A 26211-nucleotide genomic window follows, 5' to 3' on the forward strand; every position below is an offset into this window, starting at 1 on the left:
AGTATTTGTGTTCCATGTTATCCAGAGCCAAACCTTCCTTCAGCTGAAGTGGACTCCTTTAGGAATCTTTACATGCTTGTTAGAAAAAGAGAATTTAAAAGGGAGAAGACCCAAGACATAGAAATCCATAAAAGCAACAGTGAAATGGTGCTCAGCTTTTGAAGACAAATTGAGAAAAGAGAAACCTGGAGACAATGTCAGAAACTCTTGAAAAAGGTTACCAAAACAACTCAATGCAGACATACAGAAATCACTATATTGGCTACCCAACAACTCTATAATCTCTAGTTTCAGTTCATTAGCTGTAACTTCGAAAAATTCAAAATTTCTGGAATCACCTTTTCATAATTTGCTAGCTGGCTGTTGGAGATATTTGCCATACTATAGGGAAATTCCTCATCTCGATTAACTTCTCAGTGACATTACAGTGCTTCTTTGAAGTGACAAGGGCAAAGCTCGCCTCTGCCCACAGCCCCAGGTGCCTCTATGGAGCACTGCAGATTAAATCTCAGCAACACACTTTAGCTCTGTCTTGAGACTCATCCTCCAGCAGCCAGGCCGAAGTGGCTTCTCACTTGTCACTCTTGCTAGCCCTGAAACCATCCTTTCTTGGATTTCTGAAACGGATATCAGGAACCTGTGTCTCTGAACTCTCTGTCCCTTGGTGCATCTTTTGTCTAAAGTGATTGTTATGGGGGCTGCAAGGAGTTGTTAGCATTTAATGCTCTGTCACAGGCTAACAGCTCCCCGTTCTCTCAGAGCATGCAGCCAGACAAGCCTATGTTTGGAGTGGCACTAGGAGCTGCAGCACTCAAAGGGAACCCCTCTCCAAAGACACTCATGAGGTCTGCAGTCTCTCCAGAGTCATAGAGGAACAAAGTTAAGGCAGTCATCCAGAGCGAACAGAGTGCAAGACTTTGGTGTGGGATTTTGTCAAAGGAATTGATATCTTGGAAGGAGAAATAAGGACTGTCCTAGTAATATTTATAAATATACATGAAATATCATATCTAGGTTCTTACACAATAAATTAGTACCAAATTTCTGTTTGTAATTCAAAGCAGAGAGGAAGGGTTTATTATAAACAGGATGTCTTGCAGATAATGCCGGATACTCTGTAGTATGGCCAATACAAGAACATGGTATTTTTGTTTCCATGCTGCTGTAAAGGTTCTGAGAGAGTACCAAATATGGGAGAGTTTAAAAGTGAAATCATAATTAATGAGCATTGATTTCCTTTGTGAAGTGTTGGTATAGCTTCTAAATTAAGCAACAGCAGGAAAAGCACATGGGCAAGGACTTAAGTTGCATTAACTTCAAATCCCAGGATTGCTAACATATTTGGGTAGAAAATGAAATGCAAGGCTGAGGAGAACATCCATTCAACAGTGGTTCTTAATCTCACATGGGCTTACTGCAAGTGTCTGTGTAGGGACGGACAGACTTCTGGTGAAGGTGTGGGAGAGAAAAGCAAAGTTGAACCTTTCAGGCAGACCTGCCCCACTCCTCTTTTTCCCACTTGCTGTTGAATGGGAGGAGAAAGTGACAATTTCCAGGTCATCCTAAGCCCATGCACAGTCGCACACCTTCCCACAGAGCTTGGAAGAAGCCGCATGGGCAAAGCTGATTATCAGGCTAAAAATAAATGTCTCAGCCTTTGCATGCAAGACAGCTACCAGGCACTGGCCAGCCCTCCATTTTACCTCCTACCATTATTCCTGCAGTCCACCTCCACCAACAAGCTGTGCAAACGGAGTGCCACAGCTTCTCCTCCCAGCCCGGTTGGATCAGCCAGAGCCTGCAAAGCCATTCATGCCCAGCCCCAAAGCAGGATCCCTGGGGCTCCACTCTCTTGCCCTCACCGTGCTCCTCAGCCAAGCCTGCCCGGCAGGTGCTGGCAGAGGTTGCTCTCCACAAATTGAGGGGAGTGCAGTGCTATCTTTTGTTAGTCCACAAGCAAAGAGCCAATGACCTGCAGTAAGGCAGATTAATTTCCACCAGCAAAATGCAAAACTCTCCTCTCCCCATCGTGCCTTGTGCAACTAATCGCTTGCATATTTAAGCACCCTTGCCTTGCTGAAATTTCGTGATGGAGTTGGTGACAGAGCAAATGTCAGGGCGCATAACCAATGGCATTGTCCGTCGTGATTAATCAGCATCTCCGCCAGGCTGGCGGCCAATTAGAATTTACCATAATAAGGAGGTGACAGCCGGCGTTGCTAGGCGACCACTGTCTATAGAGCTGGGAGAGCCAGACACATTTAGATGTTACTGTGGATTTCGACAGCGGCATGTCAAAACAACACAGGCGTCTGCCCAGTGGAAAATTTTACAGCCCAGGACTGGGCACCGGAGTGAGGCATGATTCCCTTTCAGAATAAAACATAAAAAGAAAGAGGTGATTTTTTTGTTGTTGTTGTGGGGTTGTTTTTTGTAGTTCTCCTTGAAAGAAGACTTTAACCAGTCAATCATTTATATACATTTAATTAAGAGATATCACTGGAACAGGACTTTGTTACTGGGTAATGGGCTCCCATGGCTGAGCAAATGCTGATACATTTATAGGAAATTAGCAGCAGGTCAGCACAGAGACATTTATTTTCAGTCAGAGGTATTTATCTGGCAATGACATTCTGTTCCAGTGACTTATTTTATTATATGAAAGGATTAAAGAATAAAAGGAGGAGGGAAGGGGAAGGAGATGGAGAATTGAAAATAGACTGACAGCAGTTCCTATGCTAACATGAGAGTTGCTGACTCTGCACATCAAGAAAAGCTATGTTCCAACTGGGAGCAATAACCTTTCCTGGACTTAAACTTACTCCTAATAGGGCAGGGGAGAGGAAGGGGTAAGGGTCCTTCTTGAGTATGCTACGCTTTAATGGAGAAACTGACTTAAACAGATAATCATATCCTCAGATGAGCGATTTGGATTTTCACCAGTCTATGATCTGAACCGTGCCATATGGAAGCTCTGCTGCATGTGCTCTTCAGGTCTAAATAAAGTGGCACAAAGTAGCAGGTTTTACCTATCCTTAATATGGACGTACATAAAGCAGATGCCTGCACAAGTCTTCTAAATTATGAAAGCAGCAATGTCTACACCTTACCTCTTTCAGTTTGGTATCGCTGAAGGCTGGGGTCAGGAGGCTCCGCACATATTTCCATCTGTCATCACGAAGACAAAGGATGCTATCAAGCATTGGCTTGGATATCAAGTTCGGTTTCTAAGTTGAAAGAAAACATAATTCAGTTTTAACACAAATGCAACTACAGCTACTCAAGACTCTGGAACTTGGGAAGATTGCTCAGGAATGGCATTGCACTGCTGTCCAATGAAGAGAGGTTCAAATCAGTCCCAAACACCAAGCTAAATGTGGATGAGGCTGGAGAAAATGTATCTTTTATTGCACTCATTTTCTCTTGGGCTTTAAAAGTCCTGCACCAGTTGCTTTCTCAGACTGCTCTGGCTCCAACGTTCCTGGTGCTCTCCTGAGATCATCTTCACTGAACCCTGGCTTCTTCCCTATCTTTCTAGGGCAAGAGGACTTGTCAACACTCCCTCTCCATGTGCCATGAGTGCCAACACACCGCATGCCGGTGTTGGTGGAGGACATAATTTCTGGTGACAGCTGGTATGTCAGACTGTTACATGCATTTTAAAAATCTTCAGAAAATATGTTGATTAGAAAGCAAGACCCAGTCCTTACTCTGTTTACAAGGAACACTCTCACTTAGAAGTTGTGGCCCGTGACTCTTATAGCTGCAGCATTTGGTCAAATATAGTAGCTTAAAGCGCTGCTCCATGAAGTTCTATACCAAAATGATTACTCTGAATTTACTAAATCTTCCTGCCATCTAAGAAATTCTTGTCCAGAAAACAGGGATATTCACCAAGGAGTGAAAGGATATAAAAGACAAAAGAGAAAGTACATCAGAAAACAACACACTTCTGCCTGGAAGAAGAATCAGAAGATATCCAGTCCCACAGCACAAAATATTACATTTTATTCTATGTCAGAAGATGCTTCCTAATTGTTCCTGAAGACCTCCAATAATAGAGGTTCAGTGACCTCCCCACTCAAACTTTTCCAGTGCTGTACTACTTTTACCATGGTAGAACAATCTCTCTCTCTTGCTGGAACTTTTGTCTTTGTGCTGTCCAGGCATAGAAGTCAGCTTATGCTCCCTATCTTTGCAGCAGTCCATACATACAGAATGCTATAACAACCACTAAACATATTGCAGCCATCTACCCCACATAACACCATTTCACTCAATGCATATTTATCAGTTATGCTATCTAGGACTATTTGCTCAGTGTTGGTAGTGCTCCTCTGCATAGTCTTGTTGATTTACTGCTTTCTTAAGGTACAGTCCCTGTGACCCAACATGGTACTCCAGGCAAGAAAGGATTTTATTTCCCCTCCTCCCCCAAACCCAGACATTCTGCAAGTTTTATTACTCTCTATTCACCCTGGAATATTACATACAACAGCATGGCACTGCACTCATGAACTGGTTTGTGGTTCCCTGCAACTTCCAGACTTCTTTCTGAACAATCACCCCCTAGGAAGTTATTCCCTATCCTTTATGCTTAAAGCTGGTTACTCCCCAGAGTCATATGTAGAACATGTCCCTTTGAACTATGACCATTCCCTTTAAGATTATTTGTTCAAATGAATAACACCACCTCGAATTTTAACCCTTTCTTTCGTAGCCTCTTTCATCCTTACCAGCTTCCTACATAAATTGTTAGCATTGTCAGTGCCATCATCTAAATCATTAAAAAATTACAGAACAATTCTTGCAAAGAAGGCACCTTGTGCTCCTCCCTTTGGAACAGTGGACTGTTCCAAAATGTATTTTAGTCATTGTACAGCAATGTCCTCCAGAAAAACCACCCTAAGATAGGTTGGTGGGTGAGGGCAGGTCTACACTTCTCTGGTTACAGGAGGTACAGAGACATTCATTTGTGCATGTGAGATCTGGATACTGCAGCAGCAGTACAGTTCCCCATGTCACCAGTAGAAACAGTATCCATTTTACTGGGAGAGATTCAAACAAACCAATGATGCTTTGGCCACCCCAATGCCATCTGTTGACCTCTTTTTCCTCTGACCTTTCCCGTCAGTCTTTTTTTCATTACTACAGTACATGAAAAATGAATTCTTACAACCTGTTACACACCTGGATACTTTAATATAATTTTGTGCCTCACTCTTTCTGATTTTATTGCCACTACATGCTATTTTTTTATAATTTTTCTTGGAAATCTGACCTACTTTCCACTCTGTAAAAAAAACAACTTGTCTTCAGGAGCCATGAAGAACTGGCAATTTAGCTACACTGGTCTTCCACTGCACTTCCTTAACTTCCCTCCTTATTGGAAGAGATTGCACTTAATATCATTTCTTTAAGGAGTTGCCAGCTCTCCTTAACACCTTTTTCCTTTACACTTGCCAAATTCTTACTACACTGCATAAGCTTGTAAAATGCAAACCCCTATTTTATATTACACACAGGCTAATGGGATAGTTTTACATTCTCAGCAACACCATCCAGTGTAGTAAACTAATGTCACTGGGACAACGCTACAAACCAGTTTTGAGCAAAGATGAGCAGCTTTCAAGTAAAAAATTACATATTAAGCTGAAGGAAGAGATTGACTTAGGTACTGTCATCAGATGACTACTGTAAAACAAAATAAGGGCACTTTTAAAATGTATGTATAGACTATTCTATTTTGTACAATAACAGGGAAAACCTTGGACAGGCTGTCAGAGTTGAAACATCCTGGACTGTTTTCTCTGAATAGCCTCTTTAAATAAATAATCTGTTTTCTAACTTGTCAGTAGGCATCTTTCCTGAAGATCACAAGTACAGCTTGAAAGACCATCACTCAGTGGAGCGCTGTGTCATTTGTTACAGATATTCAAAGGCTCAGTAGAATCAGAAGAAAGAGCCTCTAGACAGCTGGATGATGCTTCCCAGCAGAAGCATCATCCTGTCAGAAAATCCTGTATGCTACCCTCTGCTTCACAGTTCTTCTGTGCTGCTAGGGCAGCCATTTACACTAGATCTTGACTCAGCTGGTCACTAAATGAGTATTCCTTATATCTTCAGTCTTCATTTCAAACCCTGACACCCAGATTGCAGTGCTCCTGAGTGCTCACTGAAATCAACAGCAGGGAAAGTGCCTTGATCCTGTGAAATGCATTAGTCCAAGAAATCAGGTCATTGAGTGCAGCTCCCTAATTAGCAAACACTCTCAGACCTGTGTTTCAACCACCAGCTTTCACTTCTGCTTTATAAAGTGGATATATCACATCACCTCCTCAGAAATGCTAACGATACATTAACATTTCTGAGGCACTCAGAATGAAATAGCAGAAATACAATGAAAGAGCAGAATAACAATTCCCACAAGGAAATGACCAATTTTGTGTTCCAAGCAAGGTTTAAATAGCATACAGGGAAAAAAAAAAAGAAAAAAGAAAACCAGAAAAAATTACAGGGCAACACTTGGAAAAGTATTTTGCATCCAGCCCTAAATTGAAGGCTGCCCAAACTGCGCACTCTATAAGATAAATCTTCTTTGCAAGACAAAGCTCCACTTAGATAATAACAGATGTGATATAAATCTTACTGCATTTGTCTTGAAAGCAAATTCCCTTCCTAAAACCAAACGTTCACCCTAAAAAGTGCTCATAATTGCATAAAGACTGTATACAGCACAGTCACAGAGGGACCCAGTTACCGAACAAAAAGCCTGTTAACTACAATATTATAACTACAACACTAACTATAACATTGCCTTTTTAGCACTCTACTTTATGACAGTAATGCTCCCTTAACATAATTTTGGTGTGCACAGTATTATAAACATATAAAAGCTGCAAGGATGGAAAACTAGCTTTGTCCATAAATTATTTTACTCTGCATCTTTAAAACTGGACACACAAAAATATGTTTGTGTTTATTAGAATACCATCAGCATGACTGACAGTGTATAGCAGATTTCATTTATCAGGTTTTCTTTATTGTTTGTGCAAACACTTTCTTTCTAATTGCATAACCTGTGTTACAGATTCATACAGCAGGAATGAAAATGGATTTGGTATGAGAATGAGCCTGAAGTATCTCAGTGAAAGATGAAGTGTCATCTTTTTCCAAATGGACAAAGTAGTAGATGTATCTAAAAAATCTTGAGCATATAAAAATCACTGAAAAAATTACCAGAGGAGGCAGCTGTAATATTTTCAGGGGCGGTACTTTGGTCTTTGGGCAACAAAGGAGGTTGTCTTTAAGTCAAAGGCAATCAGGATCATGTTCCATCTAGCATAATCTAAATACTGAACAATAGCTCTGTGCTTCTTTCTGATACAGCAATGCTCCATGAACACTACTGGCAGCATGGCAATCTCTTGCAGTGTACCTGCAAGTGCTGCTGAGTTCCCACAATCACAGACATGCCATCAACCACAATAAGGAAAATTGGATTGATTTGCTTGCAAACAAATCCTTTAAAACATGACTGCTTTTAAAAGAGAAAACAAAATAAGATTTGCAGATGGGCGGTATCTCTGCAATTAATGCAGAAATTCCCTCCCCCATAAGGTGTTCCTCAGGATGACCCCTCAGACCCAGTTATTGGCTTATTTGTCATGAGTTCAATTTGGCTTCCTCTGTGTTACTAAATAATTCAGGCAAGCGAATCTTTGGCTCTGAGGCCAAGTGGAACAGAACACCCCCTGTCCCCAAAGTTAAATCCCTTTCCCAAAAACAATGGAGGTATCCAAACTGCTTCTGGTCATGATACATGTTCTTCTCTTGGACTGTGCCCAGACCATGCCTGGGAGACAACTAATCAATACACAACACAACTGTGCTAAGAAGCACGTCAAATGGCTATCTGTAGGACATATTCATGCACTAATATCCTGGCCCTGTATCTTGGAGTAAAACTGTAGCCTTCTGTGATTCATACAATATGTGTTCCTTTCCCAAGTTTGTCACTAGCAGGGTAGACTGAACCTCTGGCAGACAGTAATGACTGAACCTTTGGCAGACAGCAATGACTGCCTAGAGCAGAAAGAAGGGTAACAGTACCATTATGTTCCCTTAGACACCTCTTCTCATTTCTTTGGCAGAAAAATGAGGGATAAAGTTTTCCCAGCAGAAGGCGGTTAATACAGCCATGCACACTTTAAGTATCCTGAAGAGATGAATCTTCAAAGTAGCTAAAGGGTACCTTTAAAGACCTTTAAAACACATTCACCTCCGCAGAACCAGCTGCTAATCTTCTCCATACGCTTTGACAACACAGTGAGAAACAAAACTCTATAAAAAACAATATCTCAGACACTTTGTTATTTTAAACTTAGACTTAATCATAGCCCACTCCTAACAAAACCAATCAAAACCAAATTTCTTCTACAGGAGTCAAACGTCAGCACTCAGTCTGCTCAGATTCAAACAAGGAAATAAGCTCTAGAGCACCCAAAATCCCAAATCCAAACAGCAACTCCAACTCTAATTCTGGCATTAGTCATCCCTAACAAACAGCATTTGCCTTCATGTAAGCTTTCTTCTAGTCCTGCAGCTGTTGTGAGATCCAGCTTTGACTGGAATTCCACGTCCACGCTCCCCTGAACTTTAGCCCCAATCTCAACCCTACAACCCACATTAATGAGAGCCATTTGCTCCTCTCTCCTTCAGCCTTTCTTCAGTACCCACGGGGACTTCAGTATCCAGAGTTAAGCCTAACTCTGAGTTCCTCCCTTTTTCGGGAGATTTTTGGGATATAATCGCAGTGTGAGGAGGGGTCATCCTTCTTCCAGTCTTCATTAATGCAATGCAGTTATCTGTGTTAGCTTTAGTGGGGGATGGCTTTCTCCCCAAGACAAATTCCAGAAGTGATGAGCAGGCAGCAGTGCTTGCACATCACTGAGTTAACTTGTTCGTCTTCTTATTTTCAAAAAGTGTTGATGTCCTTTTCTTGCTAAAAATGCCTTTGTGATTAGGCATTACCATCCTGTTTAAGAATTGCATTTTTAAACTGAATTGAGTTAAATGAAAATAAAGAAAAAATTAGATGGAAAATTCATAGCTCGAAGAGAAGACACTATCCCCATACCTCAGACAGGAATTATAATAAAATCTCTTCTTAAGATTACTCATTCAACTCCCCTTTGACTGACAGGTCATCACCACCAGTTCAGCCAGCAGGTGGAACCAGTAAACCCATGAACTGCCCATATGGTTTTTCATCCAGTCAGTGGCAGTGCCGTGACACTTAACAGATCAACATAACACTTGCTCTTAAGAAAAGCAACAGAAAAAAAATCCCTGAGATATCTCCAGGAATACCTCTTACTAAGCTTGCAGTAAGTGGATCATGAAAGTGGGAAGGCAGGAGATGCCTCCATATATTAGCTTTAAAAATTCCCTGTTGGTATACTGATACATTATATTCCTTCCAACATCCTTGGTGTTTTAAGTCATGCTCAGCTCTCCCTGTGTTCATGACATCCAATGACATATTGTACAGTGGTTTTTGACTGAGCCAGGAAAGCACTGCATTGCATGCTTTCAAAACCCAAAATAGAGCTCATATATGTCATATACCCTGTAGCTTATTGCTGTTTCCATCTGCAAGGCCCTTGCATACACAAATTTTATAGTCACATCTCTTCAAAACATGTAAAATTTTTCTCTGCACAAATCATCATCTCATAATGGAGCAAGACCAAGTCCTCTCCCCAAGACCAAAGCCTTTGCAGAGGGCAAAGGGCTGGCACTGCCCACTGAGGGCTGTGTGCCAGTGTGGGAGACCACTGGGTCTCTCTCATCCCTCTGCTGTGACTGTGAGGGGCCTTCCATCCATGAAACATCCAAGGGAATTGCTACACACAGGAGCTGTATCTCCCAAAGCAGGTTTGCTCTTCCTTTGCCCTTCCAAAACTCCATTTTCAAATCCTCAGATGCGACATATCCCACACTGCTGCTCCCAGGTAGCTGAAATCAATCCTCCCTTGCCCATTAAAACTATGCACAAAGACACTGCTTCACAAACACATTGCTCAAAACCCTCCCAGATTGCAGCTCTGATAATAGTCTATTACACTTCAGTCCCCTCTTCTTTGTTAGACTAAAGCAAGTTTGATTTTAGTATATATGATCCAGAAGGTGATCTTACAGCTTCAGAGAGGGGGGAAAAAATCACCAAACTTACACCAAAATACACACATTGCTTTGCAGTTTCATAAAAGCGTCCAGTAAAAGTTTTTAGCTTAATTTGAAATCAACATGTCTGCAGAGAAGAGGAGAAAATGTCCATGAATTATCTATTTCATTAAGCTTTTAGGTTCTCCTTGGTCATTAGGGTTCTTCAAAAGCGTGTGACAGGGTAGAATTGGTTTCAGTGATTACAGCAATTGTCTTTCACTCTATCAATCAGATTACACAAAAAGGCATCTCCAAGCAGGTTCTTTTGTTTTCAAGTCAGGATCTTCAGCAACTAATAACTACTATTCCTAATTACTCATTGGAAAAATGGCACAGCCAGCCCCAGCTTACAAGGAAATACTGGCTATTTTTCCCCTCTGTGGCAAGCAGCCTGGAAACATCTGTTCTTGTCTCTGCAAACATTCCCTTAAGTCATGGTTTTGTCAATAGAAACCAAAGCAAGTCTTTGCAATGAGGTAAATATAACCATCCATAACTGCTAAAATAAACACATACGGCCTCCTACAGTCTGACCCAAACTGATGCAAGTCACACATTCCATTTGTTGGTGTAAGCAACACCAAAATTAAGTCCATGCATTCATGAGTTTGCATATGGTGGTCAGTTTTCACATTTGGGATCAAAGCAATCAAAGCAAAGAAAAACGTACTTGCTCTTAATTAATTAAGAATTTTGGTATTATAAAGAAATTAATGTTGTACTAGAAAGCCTATACTCTATAGACAGCTTCTGCTGAGAAGCAGTTTTTAAACATGTTTAAATCCACTTTCCAGCTGACAAAACTGGACTTTTTAATATTGGATAAAGTTATAAGACTATTAAAAGCCTCTCTGTTTATACAAATTTCTCCTCAAGGAAAGGTTGAGAACCAGAAAGTTCCTTTTACAGTATGTAAAGAGTATTTGGAAAAAAGCAGTCCCCAATAACTTTTGGTACACATATATTGCCATGCTTTCAGTCTTTGGCATATGTAGGAATTACAGGCAAAGCCTATAAGAATATTGTCTAGATCTTCTATTTACACAGGACCATTGTATTCCATGCTCTGCTCATCCAGAGACAAGCCTGCAGTAACCTTAAAGCTTCTGGAGACTTCCAAGAGAGATTTTAAGTAGCACTCACCATCCCACTGCATGTCCCCTTGGCTGCTGACTTAAATGCCTTGGATATGCATCTAGATACCTCAGAAAACGTTCACCCAAAATTAGAACAGAGATGCCCAAGCTGCCATAACAGCAATGTAGGAAGAGTCCTACACTTCCTTAAGGTTTTACCACCTTTCTTCTCATGGACATAACAAAATGTATTCCAGAAGAGAGGTCACTACAGCTGGGATCAGGGATGACTCCCTTTCTTACAACTGCAGAGTGAAAGAAGCCATGGTCACTGACAGAACAAAACTCACAGTGGGGGAAAACCTTGTAACTCCTTCCTGTGGATAAGGGTAGGAAGAAAAATAAGGAAATAAGAATAATGAAGGAAAGAATTATTACAGCAGGAGTACAGGTTAGGGGGAGGGAGGGATAGTCTGAGGCTGCAGAGATTCACTAACTTCTCTTTCATGAATGCCATGGACACATAGAATTTGGCATTGATTCAACAAATAAGGTTGCAAGTGCATCTTATCAAAGAATCACCTATAAGTTTCTAGGTGGGGTACATGACAGAGAGATGAGAGGAGTGCCTTGGAATGATTTCCAGCAGGTAAATACATGAAAGCCTTTCTCTTGCACTCTGGGCAATTTGTCATGGGGGACTATGCTGGAGCAGCCTGGCTCCACCACTTTGTGATTCAAAGAACCATGTTTATTGCTACTACATTTTCTGCAATGTCTGAGCTGCCAGCCCCTTTCAAAGGCACACGTGAGGGCCATCTCCCCTCAAACATCATATTCATAGATCTCCTACCTTGGACAAGGTTCAAAACTGCTAAGCTTCCATTTGGTGATTTCAGCTGCTGAAATCAACAGCTCCAAGGGATTCAAGGCACCTCAGAACATTAGCTATGGCTAAGCAAGAGTTTTAAATCTCTATTGTCAAATTAAGCTCCTCAGATAGGGGTTAAATGCTTAGGACCTTCTGGTCACTAGCAGAGGTAAGCAAGGCAGGTGAAGGGGAGGATTACCAATGGCTTAGTTTAAAAATATCACATTTTTATTTGGAGAAAGTATATATAAGACATGTCACTTCTTCACGTACTTCATATTTTATTGATAATTTTAGTTTGACCTCTTCCATTCAGGTGTTGCAATACAGAAATAAAATTATATACAGGCCTGTATAGCTTAAAATCTCAAAGCACCAAGAAATACTGAAAATAAACAAGTGGCTAAGTAGCTAACTAGGATCTAAAGGTGAAAGACATTTCAAAGTGTTTCTATCAGTCTTCCAAGCTGCCATGTAGCACCTAAAACTTGTTGCCTAATACCCCATTTCCCATGTGACAACATCCTGATACACAAAATATACTTCAAACTCTCATTTATCTAATTTGAAACAGAAAATTTGGGATTAATATAGCAAACTGATGATCTCCAATATGTGCAAAACAACCCAAGGAAAAAGTATTTCACCTATTCCCCCCAATGCCAAGAAGAAAATTTCAAAACAATGTCAAACAAAACTGATAAAAGTTTTCTTGTGAGGCCGCCTAATGGTTTAAAAAACAAAAAATAGGTTCAAGATGATATTTAAATCAAACTACTGGAAGAAAAGGGCTATTAAAAATTAAAAACATGAATACAGCTTTCAGCTTAGGAGGTCAACCATGGGCAGTCAGATGTTAGGGGGACATTTTACAGGAAATACTGCTCTGCACTTACTCTGTTCTTCTGCTCCTTCTCCAAGCATAAGCTGCTAGGCAAGCTCAGAACACTCCCTGGCTAAATACTTTAATTTTTATGTTACTTTTCCTTTGAAAAGTCATTCAGAAAGAAAACTCCAGGTCAACTGTAATGGCAGAATGAAAAGCTGTCAACAAATCATATTTGCAGTACCTGCTCAGCTGAAGAATTTGAATTCCCTGCCTGCTACTTCACAATTCTTTCTAATTACATTAAGTGGATATTTACACATCAGGGAAAAAAATAATCCAAATTTCATATAGTAAGATTTCCACATCTATCTGTCAAAACATTAATGTATTTTCCTGATAGCAGTAGCTGCTTTCATTCCTCATTTATTTGTCCCTCAAGAAGAGCTAGGCTGTAAAACTTTCTCAGGAGTTGCACAGCACATTTTCAGCATTTTAGCTTCCAAGATTTCATATTTGTGGTTATTGCCTAGTTTCAATCAAATTTTTTAAAATCCTAATTTATGAAAACATGTTTTGACATGTTTATATGAAATAATGTTTGTGCATTTGCCTCTTACAAATTAATTTGAGCATAGCTAGAATTAAATGTTTGTCATAATTTCAACAATAATAAAGTCCTATTGCGCACAGATAACATTACGAGACTTATGAGTTCCCTGGAGCTCACAATTTCTGTAAAAAGGCTTTAATTCACAAACCACCTGTAAGCAGAGTGTTGCTTACATCACTATTACTGATTTCTCCAAGGAGAGAAGTTGAAACACTCCTCTGAGTATCAGCAAGTACCTCATCCAAATAAATTAACAGTATCAGCTACTTTTGTATCCTTAAACACTTAGACTCATAATATGAAGCAGTGTGGATTATGAAACATTAAGCATGTCACCATATCTTAAGAGTTCTAGGATAAAATAAAATGTTAAAACCAACAAAAATAACAAAACCCCACAAACTGGAGTCCACACCCCAGAGCTCAGAGATCTCTTTCTAGCCAAATAGGCCTCCTTCAGGTGATGCAGCATTTAGGGAACCTTTTCCACCACTCTTGCTTCAGTTTTAGTGCACTGTTACCATGACAGGAAACCAGAGGGATGGTTCAGAGCCTGAATTCTCCCCACTCATGGTGCCCCAAAAGCCAGCACCAGCATTTTGGGCACAGACAAGCTGGAAGCTCAGCAGACACACACAAGGACAGAGCGAGATGTGGTATTTAGAGTCTCTTTTGTCGAGTGCCCGGGGAAGGAATGTGTGCCAGCCATGAGAACCAGATACCTGCAACCTTGCACTGCGCATTAACCCCCAACAGCCAGGCCCAATGGAATGGCAATAAGTAACCTGGCTGCAGGTTCAGCCTGCTGGGATTTCCTGCGTGGAAAAGGAAAGAGGTTTCACTCTCTGGAAGGACCAGCCACTATTGCCAGGCTGTACCCATACTCAGCACATGCATCAAACCTGACTGCATGAACCCAGCATGTTTTTTTTTACTTGAAAGTTATCAGAATCTGCACTTCCAAGCCCAGCTTTATTGGTGGGTGGGAGCTGTAGTTCCCAACCATCAGTGCTGGCCAGCACAGCACACATTTCCACATTACAAGAATTCCTTTTGCATCTGTACAGCTGCTTCTCTCACACTTGAGGTTCATGCTGAACACCCCCAGCATCCAGCAGCCTGAAAAATAAAAGGGATCTTGAGATGGAAAAAAATAATCCTCTCTGACATATGTAAACCCTGCTGATTTTTTTTACTTAGAATTAATCTTAACCCTGGGACAAACCTAAGTTTTTATTACCAAAAGTGACTGTCACTGCCAATATAAGATAAATGCTACCACAAGCGCAAAGGGAAGAACTGAAAAAAGTGAAAAAACAGAGCTGCCCCACTTGATTACATGGAGGGTCATACACGGGAGAGCCATCCAGCAGCCAGGGCATTTAAAGAACATGTAAGGTGACACAGTGAAACACCAGCTAGGGAGGGTACATTCTTTTTAAAAATTCAAATCAAACATTAAACAAAAATAAAACCAGAGCTGGTTAGAGAAACTTATATAAAGCCATGAGGTTTGCAAGAAACTGTCAATATTGCAAATTCAATTTCTTTCTCTAGGCTTTCTGGAAAAAAATAAGGAAAAAAGTTCTAGAGACTACATTTTTTTAGATGTTTTCACAACAAAATAACTTTACCTTGTATATTGAAACTACTTTTTCTTTACACTAAAAGCTGCAACTGAAACAAATTATTTCTATCAACTTTTTATTTTTATTTTGGTTTTAAACTGTTCAGAATCAGATATGACATGAAAAGTCTGTTTTCCACACATTTCCTAATCAAAATCACTAGGGCAAAGGTTTGTTGTTGGTTTTTTTTCCCCCTAAATTTTTACTGTTGACAATATAGGATGCCAACAATTTATACTGCAGTAAATTACAATTATATTAGGAGGATACTAGAGAGCAAAATAAAGCATTAAGAGGTTTGAAAATCTTAGGCTTAGTGCAGTCTTCATATCCTAAAGCATATGCAGAAATGGGTCTAAATGGATCCAATTCTTTAGTTATGTTATCATATACTGGTTTTCCCCCCACAGGATCTCTATTTGATTTCTCAAATTTAAGACCTCTAGAGGAAATAATATCCTGAAATATTTTAACATTGCACATAGAAAACCCCAAAACCTTTCATGTGAAATTAATTAGTCACAAACTCAAGATTCTCCTCCTTCAGACATAAAGCTCACATGGTGACTTGTAGAAATTTTTAGTCATTTGTAAAGTTCTGTCAGCAGAGAGCGATAGCAGTAAGTCAATCTCCGTTAATAATTTTTTGTTGAGTCTGTGTTTACTCAGATTCTTCAGGGACTTATAAACTTAAGCAGTTTGGTCAGATTTTCAAAGTGGTTTTTCTATCCAGCCCTTAACACTAGAGGCAACAAAGCCAAAGCCAAAGAAATAGACTGGGTTTATTTTCCTCACAATAGATAAATAACCCTAACTTTTCACTAGGTATCATCACCAAAATAGCAAGACCATTTTGACTGAAAAATTCTAAATGGAAAATACTAATTGAAGCAGTGAAACCATGATAATCTACAGAAAGGAAAACATTGTAATGGGAGACATTGGGCAACTTTAATTATAGAGCTCACCATTGCCTCTGCAACAGTACAGCTTCTTTGGAACTGATGGAATACCAATATAGGCCTGATGACATTTAAACTTGACTGAAGGTCAATGACTGGTTAAACTGGAATGTTTCTGAGCCACTGTTAAATTATTCAGAATTATTTTAGGAAAGCTGCATAAAAAGTGCAAGAGTGCAGTTTTAGCTTCATCTAAATGCACACTGAGAATGGAAATGGAAATGGGGAAACTGTCAGTTGCAATTGCCTTGAAAAGGGAAAAAAATAATATCTTGTGTACCTTCAACTTAGAATTAATCTAGCAGAAGAGAAGACTGCAAGACAGTTCTTGGTTTTACTACTTATTTCCCCAAACCCTTTATTCCAAGAGCAAGCATGAAAGAGAAGGATGAGGAATGAAACATTATTTCAGTAAAGAATGTGATTTTTTTTTGTTTCTATTGCTTAAAACCCGTGAGAAGAAGTTGGCAGGAATAAATAATTAATAATCAACCAGGCCTTACTTTTGCTGCAGGACAGCTGTTTCCTGATCTCACTATATATGTTGCTGAATATGTATGTGTGAGGCTAAATGGAATCTCCTTGAGCCACCACCAAGCCCTCAGAAACAGGTGAATGAACATGGAAATGTGCAGTGGCCAGGTTTGCTCTAAGTGAGGAGCGCTCACTACACTGGAGAGCTGTGAGACACGTGTGACATTCACATTCTCTGGACAGAGAGACATAATTCTGTCTCTCAGGAGAAGCACAGATAGAAGAAGAGATAACAATCTTTATCTCTGCTCCTTTGTTTTCCCCATGTGGAATGTGGTATGGGGATTGTTTACCTGAAGTGATTGCTGGATTGGATTCTGGTGAAGGTTGTTTGGGTTCAATGACCAATCGGATCCGGCTGTGCCTCGGACTCTCAGTAGAGAGTCACGAGTTTGTTAGTTACGTAAGTAAGAAGTAATAGCATAGTATCTCTTTAAATAGTATAATAATGTAACATAGTATAGCTTTAATAAAGCAGATCCTTCAGCCTTCTGATCTGGAGCAGACATCATCATTTCTTCCCACATCTGGGATTCACCATGTTTTTACTATAGACATGCAGTGTAAAAACTTGAATTTTACACCCTTCATCCTCTTCCCTTTCCCTTCTAAGTGTGATGAATTAAATGCTGACAATACATCAGAAGCAGTGGCAAGTGTCCTGTGACTTCCCGTGGTCGTGGTCAGGAGCTGTGTGCTCACAGTGCGGCACTTCCATGACACACAGCAGCACCTTCCCTTCCCAAGGCTCAGATCAGCCAATTATTTGCTACCAATTATTCACAACAAATGGTGCCAAGATATAAGGTGGTTACTATAGAAAGGGGAATTCTCCCTAGAGAGTAAAACAATAGCTGCCGACTCATTCTTTACTTGTGATGCTCCGGATTTGTAGCTGTTACATGCAGTCAGCGCTGAGGAGTGCACAGTCTCTCAACATACTTTCCCATGGAGGTTTCATTTTTGCAGAATGAAACCTACATAGTGTAGGTCACAAGCAAAGAAAACAGAGTGGCAGAAATTTTCACTTAGCACAGATCTACCAGAGTTAATTGATAGGTAGAAGAGAACTTTCCAGGCTGTGGTCAGAGGACCACTGCAAAGCAGCTGCATCAACATAAGATGCTACTACCCCATCAGCTGTTCACCACTCCCCCTCTATTGGAGATAACCACCACTGAAATGGAACTGGTGGAGAGCCCTTGTGAACACTCGTCTGCTTCAGTGCTAAGTCAGCCTGCATGGTTTTGGAAAAGTCCACATGGACACAAACTAAGATGAATTAGCTTCTGAGCTGAACCAAAGGAGGAATGCTCATGTGATCCATGTTGTAGGCCTTGCTGTGGAAACGGTGAATCACCTAAGACATCTTAACGAAAGCTTGTTAGCATTGTGCTAGGTAAGAACATTATCATAAAATAAAAAAGAACCTTTCATACTTTTAAGTTCAAATATAAACATAAAGGCAGGCAAATGGATTAAGATATCCGAGCAAATGTCTAAGGAGAGAACTATTCCCACTATTTTGAAGATATAATTCTATCTTTAAAATACTTTAAATGAAGAGCAAAATCTTGCATGGATTAGCATAATACTTGCCCACATGTATCACATTAATTCTCACTGAAGAGGTATGGACACACAAGAGCCCCCAGACAGAACTATCACAGTCAAAACAAAAAGCTTATCCATGGAGAAAAAGAAAAATAATAACCCGATCCAAAAACCCCAACCTGCTGGCACAAGAGTTAATAGAAAGGATTATATTCTAAAATGGGATTGGGGTGGGGTGGAAACAGATCTGTGGCCAATGAAGTGAATGAGAGAATTTATGCTCAGATGCATTCTCTGGCACTGGAAGTCACCACAGCACTGGGTGCTGGAGGCTGGGCAGATAAGCCAGAAGGAAGATTACTGTCACTGTCTCTCCCTGCTGCTCTGTTCTGAATTCTGCTGCTGGCCACCTTTGAAAGAGGACACTCAACCAGGCTAAACAGATCTTAGGCACGATACATGACAACCATTCAAATATTACATATTGCCATATCACATCTAGTCCGGTGCTGAATTACCAGGCTCCCAGGTACGTGTATGTAAATCACTTCTCTGTGCTGTGAAATGTCACTTCTATAGACTTAAGGGGGCTCCTGTATGATCAGATGCTTCCAAAGGACCTTTCATACATGAGCAGACCAGTTAACTCCAAATGTGGTTAAAGACATGAAAACAAAGCAAAGTAGTGGGTCTGAACTTTGACTGCTCAAGCATGTAAAAATGCCAACTCAGGTGCTGTGATCTGAGCCTATGTCAGTTCTGGAACAAGTGACAAACTAATTACTCTTCTAAACAAAAGCAGACTGAGAAAGGCAAGACTCAAAGGACATGACACCCTACAATATGTCAAAAATAAGGAAAATGAAGAAAATTGTAAACAAAACCACCAAGCTACTACTGTCAAGTAATAGTTTCAGAAGTCACAAATGAGAGACTTTTAAAAACCTGTGATATTAAACTGAATAAGTTTCCAAAAAAATATTCTCACAGCGAATGTCCAAAGAAGTAGGATAAGTTGAATTTCCCTTTAAAAAAAACCCCAACAAATCAACAGAAATCAAAAGTCAGGACCACCAAAGACCAGCAAAAACTGCATTTGCACTCCAACTACTCATAACACAGTCAGCTAAGGGTGGGATTAGATAAGGAAGCAATAATGTATTTAAACAAGAAAAAATATTAATCAGACTTAATATTTCACATATTTTATCCAACAGAAAAACATGTTTTTTAAACAAGGAACAGAGCCCTGGGATTAGATAGTCTTTTCCCGCCTGTAAGTGTTGTTTCCCTTCGATGTTATTATTCAGTATTTTAAAAAAAGTGCTGCAAACCCAGTAAATAAATAGCCAATGCAGGTTTGATGAAAGATTGGCTCAGAAGACTGCTTTTGGCCTGAATAGAAAGATATGCTTTCATCCTGTTTTGACTATACTCATACATTTACCTAACATAATTGGATGTAGTTAATATTGCAGGAGCCTTCAAGCAGCGCACATTTCCCTCATTAGTGGGTTTAAAGCCTTAATGATATCTCCTGTGCTGCAGAAAAGCCCAATGTAGGCTTCAAAAGTGATTGGCAAGTTTCAACAGGAGAAAAAACTGGGGGAAGGGAAGCAAATCCTAGTAATACCCTGATCTTGTCCTCTTCCGTTGTTTAGAAAAGGAAATCTTGCAGAACAATTGAATAAAGAAGAAAACAGAGGTGAGAATAAACAAGCCAAAACAGCTCATTTCAAAAGCTGACCTCACAGTAACTCAAATATGTGAAAGGAACAGGGAGTGGGCAAAGAGAGGGAGTGACACTGTGACACATAAAGACACACACATACTTGGTCCTATACTAAGTCCTCATGGCACAAACAATGTATATGCACTTCATATTGTCAAATCAGCATCTTCATGCACCTGCAGCAAAATCACCTTTTTGTAGTTTCATTATGCAGTATTTCCCCCCCGCCCCCCACCCCACACTTTCAAATCTCAACAGTTTGGCAGGGAAGCCTTGCATTTAGGAAACAGAATGTCACAGTATACCATTAACTAAGCACATGCAAAGGGTTTGGGGTTTTTTTGTTTGTTTGTTTTGTTGGGTTTTTTATTTACTAATTTTGACCATTTTCCAGGAACAGAAATTTCACAGGCTGATTTAGCTTCAAAAGAAGCGTAATTATGTACAGCTGTATTCAGTATTTCTTGACTGCCTTGAACAAGCAGTGAAAGGGAGATTTGCACACATTATCAGGCACTATCAGTGCTGTAAAGTACGTAATCCATCTGGTGTTGTGGTGTCTACCTAGGAGCAGGTATTGAACCACCGATGGCTGCAGTGTATCAGCAGAAAGGGAGAGCACTAAGAAGTAACAAAGCAACACAGCAACCCAAGTCACTTCTTGATGCTGGATTGTCCTTGAGTTTGTGTTCTTCCATGGTTTTGTAAAGAATTTTTATGTGTACAGGCATGGAGAGTAGAGAATTAAAAATGTAAATTTCATCATGTGCTTTTGCTGTCTTCACAGGGGAAGAGGTAGCAGGATACCATGGTGATGGCAGCACTGCAGCCCATTAATAAACCAGAGAAAGGCTCAGGGATGGATTCAAATACTTAGAACCATGCTGAAAAAGAACTCATTTCATAATAACTCCTGTGAAAAATAATATGACTCTGCATCTCAGCATCAGCTGCAGTCTCAATGTGCTGACTCATCATTTCTCCATGGTTTGGGGGGGGGGGCGGCAAGGAAAGAGGAAACTTGTTTTTAAGACTTCTATCTTCCTTACAGTCAACTGCATTGCTTTTATATTGCCAAGGTTTATGGCCCATAGCATTTGAAAACAGACAACCCATGCCTGGAAAAAAGAAAAAGTGGAAAGTTTAAATTTTGTATTTCATGTGTGTAACTGATCTGTTTCCACCATTACCGCCAGCCCTTCACACAGGAGGAATCAGTTTTATTTGCAATCTTACCTGGAAATGTGAAAAATATTAGTGTTTGTTTACTCAATCAGAGATTCATAACTCTTAAGAAAACAAATTCGTATTATCTACCTAGACAACAATATGTTAGCCAGTAAAGATATCAGCCTCACTGGAAGTGTGGCTTTCTCCAAACCCAGCTACAGTCTGGCACCACTGCTGGGGAATAGACTGAGAGTTTCCTCCAGCCACAGCAACACAGGAAACCTTCCTCAAACAGCAAACTGCCTAAGTCACCACTCAATATAAATACATTGTCTGTTAGAGGGTATCTTCAAGTCAGTCAACAAGATCATCCTCAAATTAATTGGATTTGACTACAGTCAGTGTTTAAAGATTGATTTAATCTGTAAAGCTGTTCTGTGGCACTCCAGCCTACTGTTATTTACACCTTCCTAAACTTTCACAAGTCTTTATTGAATATTCAAATGTTTGAGAAGAGACTGTGTTCACCGTCTTTTCTATGAGAGGTAAAGAGAAAACAACATCTCCCATTTAAGGGAATATCCCAATTCCAGACAGAATAAACATACTTGTGTAAATACACAGTCATGGCCCACTGAATTAAATGAGAAGTAAGAACGTGAATAGATGCAAGCAAACGCTGACATCTTTTTATGAATTGTGGAGTTGTGATTTAGGAGTGGTTCTCCCCAATTCTGTGCCCCCACTGAGATTCCCCAAACCACACTGCCACCCTCCTGCTCCCCTGCTTTCCCCTCTCCCTTTTCCTGCAGCAGGATGTAGATGGGAACTGGAGGTAGAAAAGGTAAAAATCATGGGTTGAGAGAGAGTAATTTACTGGAGACAGCAGTGAGATAAGAAAACAAACAGTAACAGCAACAATACCAGTGAGGGTGCAAGAAAAGAAAGGATTCACATGGAAACATCCCAAAAATAGACAATACTGGATGGCTCCTTCCACCACGTTTATTTGACCAGAAGGAACCCCTTCTCCCCAGAAGAGAGTACCTTTCCCCACCCCTGGCAATGGTGTGGCATAGAATAACCTCAGGGTCCTGGCCATGCTCCCTGCCAGCTACTCAAAAAACTTAACCCTGTCCTGGCCAGAACCAGGACGAGAGGTCAGTAGAAGCAGGTGCCAGGTGTTCCAAAGGTAAAGACAAATGAGTTCTCCCACAGGACACAGGTTTCATTTGGTTTCCTGTTCTAAATTGGAATCACAAATAAAAATTACAAATTTGAGATGCTGACCCTCTACACACTCAATTAAATCTGATAATGCTAACTTTCCTACCTTAGATTTTTTTAATACTTCAAAGTAGAAACTTACTTAAAAGGGGGGGGGGGGAAACACTTTTCATTAAAACTTTTTAATCTGCATTTCTGAAGCATCTTTTAAGAACAAACATAAAACCCTCCCACCACAATCATTTGAATGAACAGATAAACCAAATCCCAACCCATTGCCATCAGTCCTGAAGCACTAATATTCGCTAATGATACACTTCAGCTGGAAATTCCCAACATATTCTTTTACATTTTTTAAGGTGACAAAGCACTTCCTAAATGGTTTGCCCTTGTGAACACAGGAATTCTGTAGGAAAGCTAAAAACTGAGCTCAGAGCTCCTAAGTCCTGACCTAGAGCCCTAATCACAAAACCAGACCTCGTCCCAACTGGGATTCAGAGGATCAGGTGGCTCACAGGACACAGTCTACTAATATATCAGTCCTTTCTTTAAGGGTAACTGAAGCCAAAGTCTGATTAATTTTACAGTCAATAACAGTGATCATTTGATAACATTAGTTTTGTGCTATTAGCTTCAGCATATGGGGAATAAGAGACAATTTGTTGTGCATGCATAAAAAGACAGTGTGAAAGAAATGACCCTCTCAATATTTATTATTTTAATTTTCGAGTGTCTACTGCAAGCATATGCACTGCTACTTTAAAACATTTAAACAAAACTGAATTTAATTGCTCAGAAAAATTAACCTGCAAGCTCTCAAAGCAAAAAAGGGAAAGAAAAAAGGAAATACAGAATTAAAAGTGTGTTTACGAGGTATAGAAGGCAGTAAAATAGTTACATATACATTGACCAAGCTAGAAAGGTATTCTAGTATATCTAGAAGACAGCCATGGAGACACACTTGGGAAAGAAAGCAGATATTAGGGTTGTTTACCCTCAGTGCTCCTGAACCATCGGGTCAAAACAAGGATAAGAGCTCTTGCTCAGCTTCCTGGCACTGGAAAACCATTCAGGCATCTGGGGTCACGTGGCTGTACAACAGCACCCACAAATATGCAGTCAAACAAATCAATATTAAATAGAAAACTGACATACAGACAAATTCATTCCCTGCTAACATGATTCCCTTTCTATACTGATGCTGTACCAGACAAGATTTCAAACCAGCTATGATCTAGAAGCTGTATAAAACTGGTAGGCAAAAAAAGTAAATCTTAATAAATTCACTGCTTGGACACCTTTTCACTTATCCTCCCAAGGCACAGAATGATTTTTGGAAGCACCAAATATTCTCAGCTCAGTGAGACCAAGGCTTACTGCACATGTGGCAGGATTGATACTTGGATTTGTCCTACAAGGCCAGGGAGGTAGGGAAGAACATCACTGCTCTGTATCACAAACAACTGGATGTTCAAGGCACAGCCTGCCATCAGGCATGATGACTTTACTGCATCAGAAACTGAAATGCCACCATGCCATGCACAAAGAGGCATATTTTGTGACATTTCCATAATAAGATGTGGCACAATTGATGTCTACAGAGCTCTAGAGAATGGAATAGAGACTCAGCCTCTCATCAAATCAAAAGGAGATCCCGAATCAATATATGTGCATCTGTATGCATCCATAAATACACACAGATATGTATTCAAGGTCACATGCAGACATAGCAACTAATCATGGGACATGCTGGCTCCAGAGGTGTTATGCCAGCCACCTTCCATGTCCTGTATTAACCAAACAAAAAGCAAATGAAACATAATGAAGGAGTGGAAAATGAAAAAAAAAAAAATCTGAACAGAGTGAAGCAGTAAAAAATGTAAAGCACAATCCTTCTCTCTGCAGCCAAAAAACCCAGCATGTATTCAAAACTAAATATCACAATCAAAATAATCAAACCATTCGCACACACCAGATCATCAGTTGTGTACTAAGCCATCCCACTGAATGGTCAATTTAAAGCGTGGAAAAATGAAGATCTCATTGTATATATATATATCAGCCATGTTTTCTAATTTGTTTGAATAATTTTCCAAGTACTGACTTGCCTGCTGTCACACTGGTGCTCCAAACCCTGTGCCCATGCAAATGTAAGCTTCCAGTGAAGTTCATTCATCATCTGTTTACAAACTGAGTCCATTGAACTTTAAAACAATAATTTCTAAGTAAACAAAGAAATTCACATGAAAGAATGACGATGGCATTGACACAACCAGAAATAATCCTAGGAAGTTTAACTCAAAGAAAAGAAACATTTCTAAACCAAACAACCAAAGGGTACAGGGTCAAGGCAGCATGCATATGTGTCTTTTGAAAAGACTGTAAAACTTTTCATCCCTTAACTATTTTTACATTACATGCCTCCAAATGAGTATGTTGGTGGATTTTTCAAAATAAACTGTATTTGTGAGAGAGATGGAAGAAACAGCCCAGTCCATAAGCTGGATAAGACTCAGGGTTAGGATACACAACTGAATTATCACTGTTTACTGGAAGTCAGCACATCAGCAGGGCTGATGCCTGTTCTCTGAAAGTCAAGGCAGAAGGCTACAAAAAAGATCTTGCACAGGACATGCAAATGATCCTTTACTTGCAGAAGGTGAAGAGCACAGATGTGCACCAGCCAGTTCCTGAGCAGAGCTGTTTGAAGCCAGTTGTAACATCCCAGTCCTGCTCTGGAGACACTTAATCATTATCAGTCAGTTTAGAGTCATCTGAAGTTAATATGTTGATTTCTGCTGACTGAGGTCCTGACCCAAAATTCACAGAATTACAGGATGGCTGAGTTTAGAAGGGACCTCTGGAGGGCATCTTGTATCAAATTTAGATAGATCTTTTGATACAGTAATACACAGTTTTCTTTCCTCTAGCAAGAGACCAGAAAGAACAGCCAGTTCAGGGATACATCAGGAATTCTGGACCACAACTGAACAAAATGCAGAAAATAGGTTCCTTCCTACTTGGTGGTAGCATTTTATTTAATGCTCTAGATAACCCTAAACTTTATAAGTTTACCAAAATATGGATGATGATGAAACAGCTTAATGTAACAGACAAATTATTCATGTGAAAAGAATAATCATATCTTACATGGATCAGCTCAAAGATGAAGAGGAAAAAAAAGACAAGCAGAAAGAAAAGAAGCTCAAGCAACTCAAGTACTTTTTTATTCTTATTTTTATCACCTCATTGTTGTTTGCTGTTAATTCCTTATTATTTGTACCACTGTAGCAGCAAAGCTTCTGATGAGAAAATTATGATGTTTTCTTACAGCAACTGGAATTGGTGTAGATTTTTGAATTTAAAAGTGTCACTCTCCTCCAGCTGGTTGGCAGGTAGATTTAAGGATTTGGTCTGAATCAACCACTAGTTTCCACTTGTGATAGCCACATGAATCCTGGCAGAGCACCAACTCCTGGCAAGCTTAGCCAGTACCTACCTTTGCCTTGGGGCTCACTGAATCCACATTTCTAGGAAATATTTTTACAGCCATCTGAATTATTTTAATTATGTACTAGGTAATGTTCCTCTCCACATTGTTCCATCTTAACATCCTGTCCCTACATTTTTAAAAGTGCACTTGAATGATTCTCAAGTCCTAATTGAAAAACAAATTTTCAATGCAGAATTAAAAACAATCTGAAAACAGATTATGTATCATTATCCCACCTGGAAGAATGCAACAAACATCATAATCCTATCGCACTTGCAATACAGTAATGAAGTTA

General features: G+C 39.9%; 1 protein-coding gene across 11 annotated transcripts in view; it reads right to left on the reverse strand.

Moving 5' to 3' along the window:
• The window catches only part of TBXAS1 (thromboxane A synthase 1), a 259778-nt gene that overhangs the window by 97269 nt on the left and 136298 nt on the right, over positions 1–26211 (reverse strand). For all 11 annotated transcript variants that reach the window (XM_072923497.1, XM_072923496.1, XM_072923495.1 and 8 more), the window contains one exon: positions 3111–3227. In XM_072923497.1, coding sequence (XP_072779598.1) covers positions 3111–3227 — 117 coding nt within the window. The remainder of the gene's footprint in view (positions 1–3110; positions 3228–26211) is intronic.

The sequence above is a fragment of the Taeniopygia guttata genome, chromosome 1A, assembly GCF_048771995.1.
Source record: "Taeniopygia guttata chromosome 1A, bTaeGut7.mat, whole genome shotgun sequence".
Lineage (NCBI taxonomy): Eukaryota > Metazoa > Chordata > Aves > Passeriformes > Estrildidae > Taeniopygia > Taeniopygia guttata.